This window comes from Chelonoidis abingdonii, chromosome 2 (genome assembly GCF_003597395.2).
Source record: "Chelonoidis abingdonii isolate Lonesome George chromosome 2, CheloAbing_2.0, whole genome shotgun sequence".
NCBI classification, from domain to species: Eukaryota; Metazoa; Chordata; order Testudines; family Testudinidae; genus Chelonoidis; species Chelonoidis abingdonii.
Genome location: NC_133770.1, coordinates 200,858,154 through 200,879,672, shown reverse-complemented (window position 1 = coordinate 200,879,672; position 21,519 = coordinate 200,858,154). Strand labels below are relative to the sequence as shown.

Below are 21,519 nucleotides of genomic sequence, written 5' to 3'. Positions count from 1 at the left end.
ACTATCTGGGTCCTATGCAAAACTATTTTGGCCCTGTTGACCTTTAGTATAACCTACAGGCAACGTTATTTTGCTACATTTTGGATAGCAAGGAACAAATAATTAAAACCAAAGTTTTGCTATTTCATTTATAAACCTCCTTCCAATTATCACATAATAATGGGTTGCCTGGGTCTCTGATTGTCTCAGCCAATGTGATTGGGAGACCCTATATGCCCCTTTTTAGTTGGTTTTCACAAAGGACCTGAACCTATAGAGTCCTGAGCACTGTCAGTGCCTTTTGTGAAGATAATTACCACTTCAAAAGATCAGGCTCATACTCTGAAGTGACCCAATCCTCCTTGCACTTAATTTTTCAACAGGACAAAAGTTGAAAAATTTTGTGCAACCACGATTATGAGAAATTTCACTTGGAAATGTCAAAACATTCTGTTTCAACATTTTTAATCAAAACTAAACATTTTGACATTGCCCAAACTAACTGTTTTGTGTTGATTGATTGAAATGACTGGAAACACGTTACTTTTAAGTCAAGTGAATGTTAAAGTGCATTTTCCCATGCTGCTGCATTTTCTCATGGAAGTCATAGTTTGGAAGGCTGATGCCACCCTTCTGCCCTATGACTCCGGCTCCTTGGACCGACTACATCGCCTAGAATGCATATAGAGTCATGTGACTCCCATGACCATATACAGAAGTCAGAGGGAAATCTGCATTGTATTATGGGAGATATAGTCCTCTGGGGAGCCTAGATCATAGGCGAGAGTGGGGGCCAAAACTACAGCTCCCACAAGGCAATGCACTGGGAGGGAAGGTAGCTTTGTTAAACTGATTCAAAACAAAATGTTTTGGGTCAGTTCAAAAAACAAGCTATTGTGATCTGGGTCGAATTGACCAAAAATAAAATATTTCATTTAGATTTTCCCAATGGGAAATTAAAATTTTCCCGCAAAATCAAAATTTTCCCACAAAAAAAAATTGGAGAGAATTATTTTCATATTTTTCAGAAACTGCATTTTCTGTCAAAAAATCATTCCAATCCAAAATTCCTGACCAATTTCACTTATATGGATGTAAGATTGAACCCACTTCTCTCCCACAGGAGTGACAGTGAGTGTGTGTATAAATTATGGGTTTGCACGTACAAAGATCTCCATTCCACTCTTTCTGACACCAATTTAAACGAGAGGTAGCTCTTTTCAACTAAATGGTTCTGCACCAGAGTAAAATTAGTTTTAAGTGAGAATAGACTCATACCCACTATCATCATCTTTGCCTAATAAAGAAGTCAAACTCATTGTGGAGGGATGGGGAGATATTACTTTGCTTTTGTGCCTTTAGCAAAAATCCTAACTACTGTTGTTAATGATGACTGATATATAGTGCTGTAACAATAGAGTTGATTAATCTTTGTTCAGTCCTTTGTGATCCTTAGATGGAAGGTTGCATAGAAGAGCAAAAAATTAGATACTATTCTGGTTAGTAGCAAACAGGCTTATGGCATAGGGCTAAAAAACATTAGCCGTTCAGTTTGAACACTAACTTTCACACAAATGTGTATTAAAAATTGAAAGCTCAAGCAGTGTAGTTGATACCAGAGTGAACAAAACCTATAGTGTACTTCTAAAAATGAGTTGAGATGTTCAAGGGTCCACAGGCTGGCTGTAGGAATGAGTATGTGGGGGAAGGGGACTTTTGAGACATGGGCAGAATAGTTTTCTCATTGTAGCTTGCCACTTAACCCAGATCGTTATTCATCAGATGTCTACACCTCCCTCCCACCCCCTACCCATAAACAGACTGAAAGTCTATAATATATTTGGAAGAAGAATGAATGTCCAATGGTTTGGTCACTAGCCTTGGACATAGGAGACCCTCAGTTCAATTCCCTCCCCTGCCTTAGAATTTAGCTTACATTATTGTTTCAGCCATGTTGACACAGGATATTAGAGAGACAAGGTGGGTGAGGTAATATCACTTATTGGACCAGCTTCTGTTGGTGCTTACATGGAGCTCTTCTTCAGGTCTCAAATACATTCTTCAGGTCTGAAAAATAGTTCTGTGTAGCTGGAAAAGCTTGCCTCTTTCACCATAGAACTTGATCTAATAAGATATTACCTTACTCATTTTGTCTCTCTAATAGTTAAATACTGTCAGAGGAGTAAAGGTCTGGAACAGCCTTCCAATTGGAGTAGTGGGGATATACACCTAAACCAGTTTTAAGAAGGAGCCTGATACATTTATGATGGAATTGTCTGGGACAACAGGGGAATGGACGAGGACCCAAGGGGTCTTTTCCAGTCCTATATTCCTAATACATGTATGTGGAAAAAGCTGCATTATGAAAAATCTCTGATGGACCAAAAGTAGATTGATTAAATTAAGTGTAAAAGACAACCTATTCTCGCCTCTTTGAGAAGGTATTACTGAGGCTGTTTCTAGCAACAGAACTCCATCGCCTAATGGTGACAGCAAGCTTAATCCAGGCAAATTTTGAGAATAAAATATTGTTTAAATACAGTGATAGTGTAAGTATTTAAAAACTCCGCCCCCCTGAAACATATGGCTAAAATCAGTGACCGACCTTCTGACATACCTGTTGGCTATTCTTTGTGGGCTGGGAGTGGGGAGGAGGAATGAGATAATCACATCATCATGTCTAGTAGATTCACCCCGTGGTCACTGTTCATTTCTGCTGTGTTCTACATGAATCTTGCTTGTGGTTAACATCCTCTCTAGACAATTAAAAAGTCAGTATCCTTGTTTGAAAGCTATAAATGGCTGTTTTTAACTAACTTGTTTTTGAGACACATAGAAAGCAAAGTCTCTTGAATATACTTATAATAAAACACTGATAAAATTGATCCCATGCCTGCCTGAATGATGAACAATTCTATATCTAGAGTAGGCTGAGAAATCAGAGTACATGGATACCTTTGTAGTTTCTTTCTTCTTGAACTAGCTGCCACAGAAGTATCCTGAAGGCCACTCTACCTGTGCATATGCAATCTCTTCCCGTTTCTGGGAAGAGCTGATGACAAAGCCATTAACTCTTAAGATAAACAATAATGATCCAATCCTGAAAAGTGGAGAATGTTTTCCACTCTCATTGAAATAAATAGATATTTATGATGCTCGGTACCTGATAGAGGGCCCATCTTTTGCCCATTGACCTCAGTAGGGACTTATATTGACTTCATTTTTTATCAAATCCAGAGTTGAGCTTTTAAACAACACATGAAAGAATACATGAACATAAACATACTCACAGCAAAATAACAGGTTTAGCAGCTTACCCTATGATGAAACTTTGCTTTAGTTTTCCTATTCAATGACAGGCAGAAAAAATAAAAAGTGGTTTCTCATCAACAGCTTAATAAGATATTGTATGTTCAGTATTGAATTGTAGGCAGAATTTTAATCAATATAAGATAAGTAAAGTAACCACAATTCTTTATTTTCTGCTTTAAATGAAATTATCCTGTTTTGATACAATAATAGCCATTTAAGGTGACTTGAAGTTTCTGTAAGTGTGTTTGAGGGACATCTTCTGTATCCAGATTAAAAAAAGAGGATTCTTTATTTCTTTTCAACAAAAGGATTAAAGCTTCCCTCTAAAATCAGCAGCAATAACAATTTAGTCTTTCATTCTTCCCAGTGGAAATTAAATCATGGCTACTGTGCCTTTCCGGTTTTGTCATAATTCTTTTCAATGATGCTGCCAAAAATATACAGCTGGAAGCACCTCAGGAGAGACACTCCATATAAAACAACAACATTACCATAACCTACGGGTCTTACCTGAAATAAATACAAGGAGCTTTCACTGACGATGGAAATGTCTTTAGAGGATATAAATCCAGATTAAAAGTTGTTACCAGTTTAGTGAACATTTCTGGCCAAAGGACCATTTCTAGAGCCTAATAAGTGAAAAAGTGTTTGAAAAAAAAATGTGAGACAGCCAGGGTTACCTTTATATTGGTTTTATATTCAGGGATAAGGGATAGCTCAGTGGTTTGAGCATTGGCCTACTAAACCCAGGGTTGTGAGTTCAATTCTTGAAGGGGCCATTTAGGGATCTGGGGCAAAAATCTAGCTGGGGATTGGTCCTGCTTTGAGCAGGAGGTTGGGCTAGATTGTAAAGGGAGACTTTGGCAAACTGGTAAAGTGCCTAAAACCACTATGCCTTATTGTTAAAGGCTGCCTAGTCAGCAAGCTGTAAATTGACCATTCAGCAATCTCAGCTTGTCCAAGGGAAGGGGGTTTTGGGTGCCACAGCAAGGGCAGCTTGAGCCCACATCCTTCCTGATAAGAATTGTGTTGAAGTTGCTGATACATGCAGTTTAAAAAAGTAGGCTGTACCCTCAGGAATGTCTATTGGGGTCTCAAAGCTGCAGACTCTGAAAAAAAACCACACCTGATTAATCAATAATCAGAAGGAACCTCTTGCTTAATGATTGAAATTGTTTACTTAGCAAGGTTTCTTTAAGGGACATGTCATTCTATTACTAATGTGTAAATAAGAGGAGTCTTTTGGACTCTTTTTGGACTCTCCCTCTGGATACATCTTGTGGTCCCCGTCGGCAGACAGAAGATTTGGCCACTGGAAGCCGGACGCTGTGTTACTTGAGAGCCACACTCAGCTTTGGTAATTATCAAGGGTTGGGGGTGTTTTGCTAATCTTGTGAACATGTGTAAGTGCTTGAGATTAGTAAAGATTAGCTTTAAGTGAAAGCACTCTTGTGTTGTCCTGTATGTGCCAGCCATCTATCGATCGGATAGCCTTGTCTTCCCTGATTTATTTCCTGACACCTCCTCTCACAGAGTAAAAGTTACCAAGAGCTTTGGGTTGAAAGAACCCCGGGTAACAAGATGACCTCCTCAAGTCCCTTCCAACCCTGGTATTCTATGATTATTAAATGCCACTATTGGATTAAACAGGAAAGGGATGGAGCTTATTCACGCACATACACATTCAACGCATTCATACCCTTGTGCACCCACACAGGCAGAGAGTTACCAGAGACAACAGAGGAAACCAAGAAGCCAAGGCATAATAGATCTGGTGTGTCTGCTTGCAGTCACAGATCCAGGCTGGCAAGCAGGTCAAGAAGCAGGGGGCTTGTGTGCATGCCTTCTTTTTTTTATTGGAACTGAGTGGCTCCTGTCATGTACACTGAGTTTCCCTTCTGTGTCTGTCACTGAGAAGCATTCCCAGGCCTCATTCCTTTCATGCATATCAGGTTCTTCTTTTCTTTACAGCACCCCATGATTGCCTTCTCAGGCAGATTACATCAGACACACCTGGCTCCGGGCTCTTTTCTTCTTGCAATTCCTCTCCGCGCAGTCCCCCACACGCTCCAGTGTTCACACTCTCTCTGATTCCATGATGGAATATTAAGCTTGGAGGTGTAACAAGGTGCTGACTAGGAGATCCAAGTCAGGCCCCTGTTAGCCCAGCTCCGCTTAAAAGGGAGATTAGTTATGACTGGCTGAGGAAGTCATGCCCTAATCACCAGAGGAGATGCACCTGCGGGCCTGAGTGGCCAGCCTGCTATATAAAGCTGGCTGGGAGGAAGCAAAGGGGGAGAGACAGGAACGGGAGGAGCAAGGAGCTCTAGATCCCTGTGGGCAGAAGGAGCAAGAAGTCTCCCAGGGTGTTAGTCTGTAAAATATGTAAATAGGAGGTAGTGGGGATAGGCACAAACAATAAAAGAGCACTCGTGCATGTACTTTGGGGTGATCTCCAACTGAGTTTGTGGAGGGGCTGGGAGCAGGCACTGCTACAGGAGGTTTACACAAGTGGTAACTGAAAAGGTTACAAAGCTTGCAAAAGTTACAAAACTTAAAAGGATCTGCTAACAATAACTAAAGTTACAAAGTTTGCAAAAGGTTACAGAACTTAATGATCATACTAGCAATCACTGAAAAGTTACAAATCTTACAATCGCATTCTACTGGAATGAGCAGAGGCTTTACATAATATTTACTACCCCTTGGTCACCCAAATTGTGGTGACCATCCAAAGGGGCACCGTGTGCCTCCACTCATCCATGTCAGTACTTTGATTACTGGAACGATTCTGGATTTTCATTACATGTAGCATGTCCACAGTAACAAAAATACATATCAAATATTGGGCAGAGGATGTAACAATGAATGTCAAACAGCCATTCTCATGTACTACATTTAGATGAAAATCAGATCATTTGATGGGGAGGTAAACAATCAGTAAAGCGGTAGTTATAAACTTGATGTATCACAGGCTTTTGGACAGAGGTAGCCACCACAGGGATAGGTATGTGATTATCAATTTGGCAGGCGGCAGATGGATAGGGAGAGGGAGAGGTCTGGTTACAGTTAAAAAAAAGGCTGTGAGTATGATTTGTTGCTGTTCCTTGCCTAATGCAGTATCTTCCCTTTTCCCAAACCCCATACACAATAATGCTAGCAATGAGACAAGCTCTACAAGACAAATATAAAACATGAAACACAAAACACAGAACATAAGACAATATAGAAGTTTGTCGTGATGATGAACCATGGTATGTTTCAATTGTCCTTCAGCTGGTACCAGTGCTTTCTGGTGCTCTCAAAAACAGAAACTGCAAAAAAAGACAAACATTGTAAACAGTAGGGTATTGTAGAGAGGAACATGGAGTCACGATCGTTCCCTCTACATGTTGAGCTGTCCCCGATGGACCCACTTTCCATGGGGGCCTCAGCTGGAAAAAAGTATCACTTCCCTTATTATAGTCATCATCCATTCCCATTATCAGGATATCGTCCACATATGAGACCACCCACCCCTTGTCCCCTGGAGGGAGGTGCTCTAACAGTTGGGTCACTACCCTATGCACAATAGCGGGGACACTAGGAAATCGCTGGGGTACACGGGTAAAGCAATACTGTACCCTAGCCATGTGGAATGCAAATCGGTCCTGCAATCCTTCATTGAGTGGGATAGCAAAGAAACATTTAGACAAATCCAATACAGAAAATCTTTTAGCTTCTCTTGGTATATCTTGGAACACCTGAGTCATGTCTGTGACTATTGGTGCCCACTGGGGGAGGGTCATCACATTGAATCTGTGATAGTTGACAGTCAGTCTCCATTAGACACCATCAGCTTTCCTCACAGGTTATATGGAGGAGTTAAGTCATTCTTTTCACTGCTCTCTGCCCTTCCAACTCTCTAACTAGCTCTGCTACAGCCCAGCATGTCACAGTGGGGCTAGGATATTGTTTCAGTGAGGGGACCACTGGTCCTTCTATTTTTCACTGGTTCCCCAGTCTTTTTACCGCAGTCCAACTTGTGGGCTGTCCATGACTGGGGAAAATGCTTCCTCCATTCCTTTTTGCTAACTCTGGTCACTGCTGTCACTCCCAACATACTACGCATCAGCCATTTAATATCTCTCTTCCTTACTTCAGGAGTCCAGTCTTTCTTTGGGATTATCCATAAACTTTTGTTAGCACAATCAACCTATTCCTCCCTCCCACAAGCAATCTATGCCCAAAATTGGTTTGTGGGGCTATAAATCCAGAGCCATCTTCGGGTAAGATTCCCCACCCGGGTGACTAGTCATCCCAACACACGTCTCGCTGCCAAGTTGCCATCAAATCCCTGGATCTCAATGGTTCCCTGGACTGGCACTCTCAGCACGGGGCAGGAAAGCAGTGAGACAGCCATGCTGGTGTCCACCAGTGCCACAGAATCTAGTTCAGATGTCTCTGGGCGCTGATATAGCGCCCCCCCTCTCCCCCCACATACACGCAAAGGCACACCCGCAACCTTCCTCCCAAATCCACTTGGAGAGGTCCCACCCAGGTCCATTCCTGGGTGCTTTCCTCTCCCAGTGAACTCGGGGAGTCGGGACCCCCCTAATCTCAGGTTGCTTTTTTGGCCCCAATATCATTCCCCGTCTCGGGGAGCTTCAACCCCAGTTGAATACACCGGACTGCTGGGGATGCCATGGGCTTCCCATCTCATTGCCCCATGGGTTCCCCCTGGTCCTGTAAGGCTTTTCACAAGTGTATGCGGAGCTGACTGGTCTCTGATTCGGGGCATCTGTATCGAGGCACTGGGGCTGCAGCCACAAAAACAGGAGCAGGAGCCACAGCACTGGGCTGACCAACCACTCTGGTGGCCTTGCACGCCTCTTCCTTAAAGCGTGATATGTCTAGAGGTTCGCCTTGCCTCCACACTCCGATAGCCATCTGAACATCTTTGGGCAACATTGCTGCAATAAGCCTTAATTTGGCCTTTGGAACCACAATTTCAGACAGAGTCCTGGGGATCACTCCTCTCCTCCCGCCGGGCACAGGCTGGATACTGCCCAGTTAACAATCCCACTAATACCATTTTCTCCACAAAGATGGCAGTGGCCTCCCCCAGAGCAAGAGATCCTACTACATACTGGCGGCTGACTTCCTCCAGTGCCTCTCCTTGAGCCAAATTGTGAACCAGCACAAATGGGGATTGCCACCGTCCTGCTGCCTGCATCTGCAGTGCGATTCCCATATCGCACCCCAGTACTGTGGAGGCCATCCTCAACAGCTCCCTAACCTCCTCTGGGTTTAATCCCTGATCCTCTATCACCATCAGAAATTCATATGCCCATTCCGAGAATGCGTTTGCCTTGGCTGGGCCTAACCCCTGAGCCAGAGAAGTTATCTCCGCAGGGGTCAAGGCTATTTCCTGCATGGTTACCCCTGTTACTGGTCTGGGACTCCCTCCCTGGGCTGGGGGGCTGTGCTGGAAAGTTAACTGTTGCACAGCTGCCACCGGGGCTGGTCGAGCTCCCGGCTCATCTGACGGCCATCTCGTATTGGTGTCATACCATATGTCCCTGTTCCAATCTCCGGGGTCATATCGGAGCACCACCTTTGTCCCCGATCCGAGGGGTCCTGCTGCTCTCCCACTCGGACGGGTCCCCTGCTCTAACACCAATCCCTACAAAACACTCCACCTGGGCCTCCAACTCCTTAGATTGTTCCCTCTCTTCCTCAGCCTGTTCAGCTCTCTCCGTAGCCATGACAGCAGAGATTGCTAGTTGCTGACAACTTGCCCATCACTTGTGCTTATGTCCTTACTCACTCCAACTCTTGCTTCACTTGCATAGTTTCAGAATTGTAATCAGCTTTAGCAGTTTGCCACAACCACCAGGCCAGTGCCCGATCCTTAGTCTTTGAATCTGGATGCTAAAACTCACAATATTTCTGGTACGTATCTTCTACATCTACCATGGTTTCCCTTGGTGAAACCGCCCCTGGGACCCACACCCTGCGAGTGTGCCCAGAGGAGGAGGAGAAGAAATTTTGCCACCTTTCTGTCCATTGTGGATTCGGGGGAGGGGGCTGTTTCCCTTTCTAAACAGCGGCATCATGCCCAAAATCAGGAAGGGGGAGCAGGTGCACCAGGATGCCTAGGCTACCTGAATGCGCTCTCTACTCTGTATCACCTCTTCCACCAGTGTACCTGGAAGGGGGAGCAGGCACTGCACATGCTCTCTACTCCATGTTGCCTCTTTCCACTAGTGTACTCGATCAGTGGTTGCCTGCATTCTCCGCCACTGCTATCTCAGTTTACCAAGAAACCAACGCAGAGTTACACATATTGTTTTTATTAAATGCTGCTCTTGGATCAAATAGAAAAGGGGTGGAGCTTATTCATGCATATAGACATTCATTGCATTCATACTCTCATGCACCCACACACTCATACAAGTGGAGAGTTACCAGAGACAACAGAGGAAGCCGAGGCATAGTAGATCTGGTATGTCCACCTGCAGTCATGGTTCTGGGCCAGCAAGCAGGTCAAGAAGCTGGAGGCTTGTGTGCATGCCTTCTTCTTGGATGGCTCCTGTCACATACACTGAGTTTCCCTTCTGTGTCTTGTCACCGAGAAGCATTCCCAGGCCTCGTTCCTTTCATGCATACCAGGTTCTTCTTTTCTTTACAGCACCCCATGATTGCCTTCTCAGGGCAGATTACATCAGACACACCTGGTTCCTGGCTCTTTTTTCCTTGCAGTTCCTCTCTGTCCAGTCCCACATACACTCCCTTGTTCAATCGCCCCCAATCCTCTTCCATTTCCCTTGTTCACACTTTCTCTGATTGTGTGATGGAATATTAAGCTTCAAGGTTTATACAAGTGGGAACTGAAAAGTTTGCAAAAGTTATAAAACTTAAAAGACTATGCTAACAATAACTAAAGTTACAAAAGTTTACCAAAAGGTCACAGAACTTAATGATCATACTAGCAATGACTGAAAAGTTACAAATCTTACAATCGCATTCTACTGGATTGAGCAGAGGTTTTACATAACAGGAACCACCTCTGGAGACACACTTCCTATCAAAACAACAACATTACCACAACCTGAAATAAATAGAAGGAGCTTGCACTCAAGATGGAAATGTCTTTAGAGGATAGAGTATAAATCTAGATTAAAAGCTGTTACCAGTTTTGTGAACTTTTCTGGCCAAAGGACCATTTCTAGAGCCTAATGAGTGAAAAAACATGTGAAAAAAAAATATGTAACAGCTGTCTCTTTCCCCCTCCTCCCCACACATATAAACAGACACACTCTCACATGCCCTTATTTTTCAAGCACCCATTAACTTACTGTTTTTTCCAACTTCCCTGCAGCACTCTGCACATAAATTCCCCATTGGCTGCCATGATGCCATTGCTTTTTTAACTGCTCCATTTATTAAGAGTGTGACAACTTGACAATGAAACCTTCTCATGAAAAGGAGTGCACAAGTTGTGCATAAGTTGATGTATAGAACTTAATTTTCCACACCCATATTTTTCTATAGCATGTACCACCATGGAGCTGTATTCCTGATTTCTGAGTCCTACTGTATAAAATAAAAATAATTAACTGACTTTAATGCCTAACATTTTGTGCTCATCAGCACTTATGCTTGCAAATGTTACAATTTTCATTTGCATCACAAAGCATGTAGTTTGATAGTCAGACATCTACTGCGATTTTGATTACATTAAAAAAACTACATTAAAAGCATATTAAGATTGCAAAAATCAAGCACACTAAGGTTAGGAAATACCAAATTTAAGGTTGTCTGGGACCCTTTGTGCATAAACATGATGCTAGTCATTAATGACATGAGCACATACTATTTGTTCCATAGGGTCCCTGCCTTTGTGGATTGGTGGTGTTCATTCAGTACATTAGAACCCCAGAGTTAGGAACACCTCAGGAATGGAGATTGTTCGTACTTATGAAATGCTCATAACTCTCAACAAAATATTATGGTTGTTCTTTCAAAAGTTTACAACTGAACATTGACTTAATACAGCTTTGAAACTTTACTGTGTGGAAGAAAAATGCTGCTTTTAACCATTTTAATGTAAATGAAACAAGCACAGAAACAGTTTCCTTACCGTGTCAAATCTTTTTTTTACTCTTTCCCTTTATTTTTAATAGTTTGCATTTAACACAGTACTGTACTGTATTCCCACCCCCAACCCCACCCCACCCTCCCCTTTTTTTTTTCTTTGCTTCTGCTTGATTACCTACTTCCAGTTCCAAATGAGGTGTGTGGTTGACCAGTCAGTTTGTAACTCTGGTGTGGATAACTGAGATTTTACTGTATTTTTTCTCCTCATTATTCAATGTAAGGTCCTTACTTATTGCACACTGTTTAAACCCTGATCTAAAGCTAGAATTATGAATTTTCTCAGAGGTTTTCTATAGTGCTTATAGTAAAGTGTTGAGTGATTCACAAACATTAATTAATTTATTTTCATAACACCAGGCTTATCAGATGAGCAGGTGGGATTATCCCCCTTTTACACCTTGGGAACTGAGCTGGGGCAATGTCAGAAAACCTTCATAATTGGCAGCGCTACCCACCCCATTTGTAATTATCATCTTTTATTATTTGCATTCTGGCAGCACTTAAAGGCCCTAATCAGGATTGGGTCACCATTTTGTTTGGTGCTGACCCACTACACAAGCAGATCTAGACCCTGCCAACAGCACAATATGTTAATGGGACTGCAACCCAGACACTAGTTGTGTGCCTCTAGCCAATTTTTAAATGTTAAAAAATGGAATGGGAAGCAAGGAACGTTGAAGGGGCATGGAGTGGATGATGCAAGGGGCCAGAGGGTGAGAAGGAAACTGCAGGGGCTGAGGAGCCTGGAGGGGAGGTAAGCAAGGAATCACAGGCAGGCATTTGTGGATGAGACCTCTAGAGAAGGGACTTTTTTAGGAGTCATAGGATGTGGAGCTGGAGTACAGGGGATAATCAGGAACATAAATGTGAGCAAATTCAGAAAAAACTGAGCAGGAGGATGGGGCTACATTTTATCACTTATTGGAAAAATAAAGCCCAAGGAAATTCACAAACAAAAATGCATTTGCTTAGTGCTAAAGTCACTCAACTGCATTTCCTACCAATGCAGCCAGTAAAAAGCTAGGAAATTATTGCTTATCTATCTATCTACCCTCAGCCCTATCATTAGTTGCTGCTGCTGTTTTGTTTTCTTCCTCTAAAGGAGTGTAACATGTAAGAACCATGCCACAAAGTGTGATGCTGCAACGAAGTGCTTCTGCTCCCAACCTAATTAAGATTAGGAGGAATCTAATTGTGGCCTGCTTTGCCAACTGACATTGTTATATTTATGAATTGTGTATACTTATTTGGTTTGGACTAAAGCTTCAAATGAATGTATCTTCTGTCTGTATTCTTGTTTCAGTGGAGCCCCTGTGCACTGTAGTCCTCTCGCTCCCCTGGAAGAGAGGCCTTACAAAAGGTGAACAGAGGAGGCTTTGGAAACATGGGTAGATTCTAGTGCAAATCCAGAAGTATAGGTCCTCCATGAGGGAAACCTTTTCCTCCTGTGGATTTCCCTATGTGATACAAAGTGCAGAACATGGCCCAAAAGATTAGTGTTTACAGACTATTTTTGTCTGAATCTAAATTCTCTGCCCAGCCCAAGTGACAGGACTGAGCTCTGGAGAATTCTATGAGGGGTAGAGGGAGTAGGAGTCTTTCCCTCTAGATCCCTCCAAGGCCTTAACTCCTGCTTAAAAGCCTGGAATAGGCTTCATATGGCCCTAGTGCCCTCCACAGGAAAGCCCAGAGAATCTCTTAAGGTGCTTCTTCCCCGTCCCACCTTCTGCTCATCCAAGAGCATCAGGGACACTGCCAAGTCTGGAATACGGAATATGGAATGCACACATTTTAGAAGGGGAAAAGAGGGCTTGTGGTACCTGTGGAAGAGTGGAATCACATTATTTCCACTGCAAGAGAGCTTGACACATGGTGGAGGGAGTGTGCAGAATTTGTTACTTAACGCATACTATTAAGTTTTTCAAATGGCAGTTAAATATAATTTTTAAAAATGTTTAAAATCATTTATCAGACTTAAATCACCTCTCACACAAATTTACTCCCTCTGTATCATGCTTCAGTGAAATTTGCTTCACTAAAGAACAGTCATTTTTACTGTCTACAAATGTATGTACTGCCACAAACTGTTTTGTTAATCCTACAAACATGAATTAACTCTTATTCAGAATTAGACACCAGCCTGTTCATAGATTTCCACTGAGACAGGAGATTCTCAGCTGAACTGGTGAGGAAACACCCAATGGATTTGAAATATCCATGTGAATCCCACAGAGTGAGCAGATGGGAGAAAACTGGCTTCAATCCTTCGGAATGAGTGAGTGATCTGTGAAAAAGAAAAACCAGTTTCCGCCAACTCCTGGTGAGCTCCAGGAGTGTTCTTTTCCTTTTGCATGTTTTATACAAAGGAAGCCCAGAGTCCAAAACACATGAACAAAGGTACAATATGACCATTAAAAGGAATGCAAAGAACCAACCAGGGGGCTAGGACGGGTTTTAGGTACATGCTGTCATACATTTCAAAATATGCAGTAAAATACTGCTAAGATAATCTTTCCTGTTTTGATTAATTTCTTTATGTTCCATCTAGTCTTTTTTCTAATGAGAGCCTGCCTTTGTACATAGCAAAATGCATTTCAAAGAACAGAAAAGACCAGTGACATGTTGAATATATATAATTAGCTTTGTTCCTTTGCCTATGTTGCTCACAAACATAATACTTTTCTGGTGAAGTTTTGCAGACCCACTAAAATTTCTACATTAAGAGTCCAGTAGGAATCATTAAAGAGTGTATTATTTCATCTTTCAGGTAAGTACAGAACAACACTTTACATCTTCAGAAAAGACACTGGCAGCTTTGAAAAAACATAAGAGCATGTGACTGGTCCAGAGATAGGTTTGAGTTAAGTTTAAAAAGAACAGATCAGTATGATGCAAACCCCAGATAAGTATATAGCTCTATAAGGTCCCAACTGAATCTCTTGTATGACTAAAGCTTTTCAGAATTGACTTGTTACTATCTAAGTCCACTTGTGCTTTTTCAGTAGTTTTACTTTGCTGTTCAGACCTCACTGCCAGTTTATATTTTAATGCAGTTTCATGCAAAGGCTCCTTGAAGCAGAAAGACATTTAGACTTGGCATCTCAGTCAGGATTTTGATAGCTAATGTTAATTTAACCCAGTGAGGAAAGCTATACAGACAGAGTGCAGTCTGCTGTGCATGCTATAAAAGGGATTTTGTGATCATTAAGTTGCCACTGGGAAAGCAGTCTGTGGTTTTATTGTCTCTAGTGTTGCTGGGTTGATTGGTCGTTTTGTTTGTTTCCTCTCTCTTGATATTGTTGCTCATTTCCTTGCCTTTTGGTGACCTATAATTTTGTGTGAAGCAATAGACTTATAGCAGTGGCCATAGCTAGACTTTTCCAAGGACAGTCATTATGGCAAAGTTTTGCAAATGGGTCTCATTCCTGATCAGCTGCATATTTGCTATTCCAGCTCTACTAGTTCAGGCTTAAATCATTCCAGAAAACTGCTAGTTATCTTGAGATTCTTCAGTGGGAGACCATCACATGAATCACTTAATAGTTTCCTTTCATTCCATTCAAATATTTAATTTTGGCTTTGTCTAAGAGGATTATTCATTTACCTGCTCATTTATAGTTAATTTACTAAATATATTTGAATAAGCACTTTCAACCTCACTTCAGTTCTAGTCTTGAATGTGGATTCAAAAGGTGAAAAAGATGGATAATAATTTGCACTAATTATCCTTTGATCTAAGGAACTAAAAAACTAAGAGTTTTATCAATTGTAGATAATGAATTACGTCTCACACCTTCCATCTGAGGTAGATAAATCTATAGGATAGGGAACTGGGTAATCTGAGTTCTAGTCCCAGTTTTGTCACAGATTTGCTACGTGGCTTTGGACACATCATTTAACTTTTCCATATCTCAGAGTAATTAGGGCAAGGTCACACTGCATATCAATATCGTAGCTGAGACTTTAGATAGTCTGATGCCCAGTCCAGAGTTTTGTAAACTGGAGGGCTTGCCTGCTTTCTTGCCTATATATCTTTTCTTATGGGTTTCTTATTTTCTTATAGGCTTTATTATTTGTTTTATTATAATAGGTTTATATTAGAATATTTTTGGCTGTAATGCAAGGGACCTGCAGGCCACATCCTGTATGTTGAGCTAAGGCAAAGTTAGCATACATATGTTTGGGACTTTCCACCTAGATAGATGGTGATGAGGTAAAGCCTAAGGTCCATATATGGTTGCAACCTTTAACATACATAGATAAAGGAAGCATTGAAGCACGATGGTATGGAGACTACCAAAGTTCATATCCTCTTTAAACGTAACAGGTACACCACAACTTGGAAATAACCAAAATAACTGATTAGGTAAGAAATAACAGATGTGAGAATGAGCTAATGTCATTAATATGTGTATATGTATAGAGAGAGATATTTGTCATCCATGCATACAAACATACCAGGCTAAGGAGTAAGTGTGCTCTAGTATTTTGTGGGTGCGGAAACTAATTTTGGACATAAAAGAAGAGCGCAAGTGCTCAAGCTCCAAAAGAGGGGTGACCCACTTGTCCCACTGGGACAAGAACCTTATCTTCTGATCAGATTAATTGGTAAGCTTATAATTCATATTATCCAAAATAATATTAACCTCCTAAAATCAGACAACAGTTCTAATACATGGACCATGTTCCATCCCAGATTAATTCTGAAGTCCAAATGCACAATGCTGGTTTTTACCCAACCTTCATGTCTTCCGCATGCAACTTTAGCATGCAAACAATCTATGTTTATGGCCACCTTTGCATGGAGTATGATTTATGGGAGTAATCCCATTGAAAACAATGGGTTTACTCATGTGAGGAGGGGTTGCCATTAGTTCTGAATTATTAACTCAGTTAATTATCAGTGTTTATAAAGCACCATAAGTATACATGATAGTCCACAAAATAAGACCTGACTCTTGCTCTGAAAAGTTTACAGTCTAACACAAACAAGACACAACACATCTAAACATCTAAATTTAAATAAGGGGGAGGACATAAGAATTTATGGTGAGGAAGAATTTATGGAAGAGATGGGTGCTGAGGAGCGATTTTAGGTAAGAAAGAAGGTGGACAAGAAATGGGAGGGAGACTGTTTCAAGCACAAGGGGCATCATGAAAGAAGGAACAGTTTGAGAGTGAGAGAAAGAAGTAAAGGGAACAAGAAGAAAGAAAGGTAAGGAAAGAGCATACTGCATAATAGGGAATGAACGGGAAATGTAGGTGTGGGTGATACCTAGTGATAGTGTGTAATTCAACATCCACCGAAGGATTTAACTAATTGAATTCTGTGCTGTTGAAAGCTCTCCACAGTTTCCAAAGGAACTAGTGAGACTTACATAGCTTTTTTTCCTAGAAAAGCACTTTAGAGCTTGACGGTGTTAATTGTTGCTGTGAAAAATGACATTTTGTTAGTGAATAAAATAAAAAAAGTCATTTCATGTGGGGAAGGCAAGGATGACTCCCACTTATAGTCACTGTCTCCCATAACAGCCTGCTCCTGAAATTACTCTCATAAATAATCCTTATGTATGTGCACACCCCAAACCGTACAGAATATAATCATATGGGATGCAGGAGTCACTGAAGGCATTCCTTGCTGAAAAGCCCAGGAACAAGAGAGTAAATATGAATAAATCAGTGTTTGTGAATTTGATTCATGGAGGAAATAAAGGAAGAGAACCAAAAATGCAGTCCAATCCTTGGTTTGTTCTTTTTCTGTTCTGTCTGAGTCTTCCTTGGCTAAAAGGGTCCAAATACAGTATGGAGCAGATGCACTTCTTTGTATAGAGGATGTTGCTAGTTCAGAAAGAGTTATGGCTAATATCTTATTACCCTATTCAGAGGACATTTTCAGCTCAGTTGTTTTTGAAGCTCAGTAAGGTGATTCATAATACACTGTTCTCTGTCTTCCTTCCAGGTCACAGTCTCAGTTCAGCAAAGGTGTCTCGTGCACAGACGTTTCCCAGCTACACCTCAGAGCCGGGCGAGGAGCACCAGCAGTCCCTGTCGCTGTCTAGCAGCTATGGATTCAGCTACAGTTCAGCCGTCATCTAATGATACACACACAACAGATGACCAGAGATACAATGGAGCCTGGAACCTGCCTCTAGGGCCAGGAAGCCACTTGCACCTTCAGAATCCATGAAAGACAAATTATAATGAAAACTGAGGCCTACCAGCTCCAGTCTGGTCACAGTGAAGATTAAAAACTGCAGTGCAATGTCCCTGAGGCACAGGCTAAGTCTTTTATTTATTTATTTAATTTTTATTTTCTTTGGTCCATATGTAAAAACAACCAGACCGATTTCCGGGTATAAGAAAGCAATTGAATCCAATGAAACCTCTGCTTCACTGCACACCACCTATTCTGGGTGGAAACATGACGACACACTCAACTTTGGACTTGTCACCCAACACTATGGTCAAGTTTGCCCATCTCCATTCCCACTGACAGCAACCACCTTTTTTATATCCAACTGATTGCCCATTGGTTCCAGTTGGTACTGGAAAAGTGTTGTCCATTAAACCGTATAGCGACTGTAGCTGTTATCCTTCGAAATAAGCAAAGCTGCAATTACAAAAAGGAGCGAACACCTTTGTAATCAGGCTCCCATAGCTACCATGTTTAACTCTACGTATATATTGGGAGTAGCAAGATAATGATTAGTAACATCTTGGGAAATAGAATTTGGTATATTAAAAGTAATATTACTACCTAGTATAGCTCTCATTTTAAAAGCCTAAGGCCAATTTCTGCCTATGAATGCCATTCAGAGCTGTACATCAATAGCTAAAGGGCAGAATTCAGCTCTTAGAACTGTGAAGTCTTCACATCTGCAAGAGATCTAAACAAGACTGTCTACTGTTATGGCAAGTATATATTTAAAAAAAGAGGGGAAACTGTTCTTCAAACAAAGGAATCTGGGTTGAATTCTTGAAAGGCAATCTCCTATTCTACCTTATGAGCTAGATTCTCTGCTAGTGTCTAGCAACTTAGCTCTATTCTTGTGCTTCTGGTCATTGTTACTTTGATTTTTTCCCTGATTTGTGTTTTAGTCACATTGTGTGTTATGTATGATTGTGGATCAATTAACCACTTAACTTGGAAAGACGTGGAACAATTCTAAAGTAGGCCTTTCCGTGCTTGAAAGGCATTTAAAAAAAAACCCTGCTAAGTTTGTTTAGAATCAGTAAGGGATAATGTGAAAGGCACAAATGTAGGTCTGGACAACGAGTTTGAGCTGTCCTGAATATTTAATTTTTCAAAAGGGTCATCAATTATTTATGTGCAGCATGTGATGCTCTGAAATGCTGGAAATTGGGGGAACAAAAATCTTTTTGCTGTGTATTGTGTGAGCCAACTGTACAGTCCATTCTCTTTATGGATTGTTTGCCACGATTACCAGAGGAATTCTTGTCATTACTTGTCAGGACTGGCAGAAGAGGCAGAACATGGAAAAGAGCAGTTGATTCTTTTTCCAATTATATGAACAGTTTTATCTATGGTAATTTAACTGAAAAATTGCTGAGTTTTTTTTTTTATAAAAAGGTACAAAAGAAATGTCTGCTTTGACTAAACATTTATTGATACAGTATGTTTGACTTTTCTCCAAACATTGTACAGGCTAACATATTGCAAGCTTATACACCTCAGTGAACAGCTGCTGAATGAAAAGGTTTGTGATTTGTTTGTTACAAAGTGCAGCTGATTCATTTAATCAAGGTTATTCTTTTCTTTCTTTGCCTTTCTCTTCCCAATCTGTATTGTGCCCCTCCCCCAACCACATTCAAGCTCCTGGGCTGCGTAGCGCAAGAGGGCAACAAAATGACTTCTGGTAAAATGAATATAGCTAATTAGCTTTGATTTACACTTTGAAAAGGACCTTTCAACTGTAAATACCCAGGGTGTACACTTAGGACTGAAGCAAAAATCAATATTGTTCAAATGCAACTATATCTTCCTAAAACTAGTGAAGGAAACTGTTCCTGTCTCCATGTCTAGTTTTGTATTTTGTAATTTTTCCACATTTTATAGATAATTTCTTGGAAGGAGGGGGGGAGGAACAGCCATTGCACAAGACCAGAAGAAGAATGGAACAGAAGAGGGGATAGCAGAAAGCCATTGTTTAATTAAAGATTACAGGGAGGCAGCCCCAGAAATAGAATGACTTCTTTTAGTATATCAGCCCAATTAGTGACACTTTCCTATAACAATTTACAGCACAACAAACAAATCCTAGCTTCTCACATTCTCCCCCACACAGAAAAGCCTAAGGAATCAGCCTATAATTTACTAGTGGAAGGTAGCTGTGCTATCCATGATTGCATTGACACAGGTTTTACAGGTGAACTGGTTAAGATTTGATGCAGTATATAAGTGCTTTCTGGAGATAAAGTCTTGAGCTTCTGAAATCAAGCATAGTCCTTATTCTTGATGTTATGAAAAAAAGGTGTCTGATATTTGAAATTAGTGAGCAAGTAAAACAAATACTCTTTAGAATAAAATGAATACTAAAACACAGAGGAACAACAATGGTAGTTGAATGGTCCATCAATTTATATTGAATGTCCTGCGGTAGCATTAAAAATGAGTTTACGTAAGAGGCAAGACTCTCACAAGGCAATGAAGTTAATGGGAGGTGATGGGTACTCAGCACTTTTAAAAATGAAACCACTTATGTATGTGCTTAAATTTGGATTTAGGACCCTATCTCTATACTTCTAGGTAAAAATCCTAACGCCATGCATGTCAGTGAAAGGTTTGTCATAAGACATCTTTCTGTAGCTTTCTTCTGCAGTTTGTTCACTATATTTGGTAGACTTTTACAGACGATCTAGAGAAAGATGTTAAATTAATTGTAAAGAGTTTATTTTTATTTAAAATGTTTAGTCATTTAAAAATAAAGAGGAAAACAACATTCTTGTAGATGAAGCACAGTTTTTCCTGTTAAGTTAACTTTGATCCTGTCATGGTGTAATTCCCTACTCTGAACCTTAGCATCCAAAAGATGGGGTACCAGCATGAATTCCTCTAAGCTCAATTACCAGCTTAGTACTTGTAGCACTGCCACCAACCAGGAATTTCAGTGCCTGGTACACTCTGGTCCCCCCAAAACCTTGCCCGGGGACCAAGACCGATCCTCTGGATCTTAACACAAGGAAAGTAACCCTTTCCCCACGTTGCCTCCCCAGGCTTCCCTCCTGGTTACCCTGCGAAGATCACTGTGATTTAACTCCTTGAAATCACAAAAACAGAGAGGCAAATTCACCTCCCCTCCTCCCTCCCGACTTCTTGATAGGAGCAAGTAATCACTATCAGACAAGAGAATTAACCTCTCTCTTCCCCTTCCTCTTCTCACCACCAATTCCTGGTGGATCAGACCCGTCCCTTAGGGTCTCACCGAATAAAAACCAATCAGTCGTTACAAGAAAACTACTTAATTAAAGAGAAAAAACTAGTAAAATTATCTTTGTAAATTTAAGATGTGATTAGTACAGGGTTTCAGCTATAGCATGGGAATAACCTCCGAGCCTAGTATAAGTACAAATAAATTCCTTTCGAGCAAATACAATTTGGAACTCCTTCTAGCCAAATACACATTGAACTCCTCCACAAAATGAACATTTGCAATAAAGAAAACAAACATAAGTCTAACTTGCCTTGTCACCTAGTACTCACTATTCTGAATTATAAGAGCCTGTATCGGAAAGTGGAGAGAAACCTGGTTGCCACCTGGGCACTCTCCAGACCCAGAGAGAAAACCACCTAAATCTACACAGCACACACAGAAACTTTCCCTCCTTCAGATTTGAAAGTATCCTGTCCCCTGATTGGTCCTCTGGTCAGGTGACAGCCAGGCTTACTGAACTTGTTAACCCTTTACAGTCAAAAGAGATATAAAGTACTTCTGTTCTATTAACTCCTACTATCTGTTTATGACAGACCCTATTAGCTAACTTTTGCCTTGAGTTACAACCCATTTGAAAATAGATTTTTCAGTTGTACCTTGTAACCCTCCACTAAGCTCAATGAAATTCAAACCC

The 21,519-nt window shown here is 41.0% G+C and overlaps 1 protein-coding gene across 1 annotated transcript in view; it reads left to right on the top strand.

The window, feature by feature from the left end:
• The window catches only part of DOK6 (docking protein 6), a 447,057-nt gene extending 429,448 nt beyond the window's left edge, over nt 1-17,609 (top strand). The window contains exon 9 of the mRNA XM_032803415.2: nt 17,393-17,609. Coding sequence (XP_032659306.1) covers nt 17,393-17,529 — 137 coding nt within the window. The 3' untranslated portion in view covers nt 17,530-17,609. The remainder of the gene's footprint in view (nt 1-17,392) is intronic.
• Nucleotides 17,610-21,519: the final 3,910 nt, after the last annotated feature.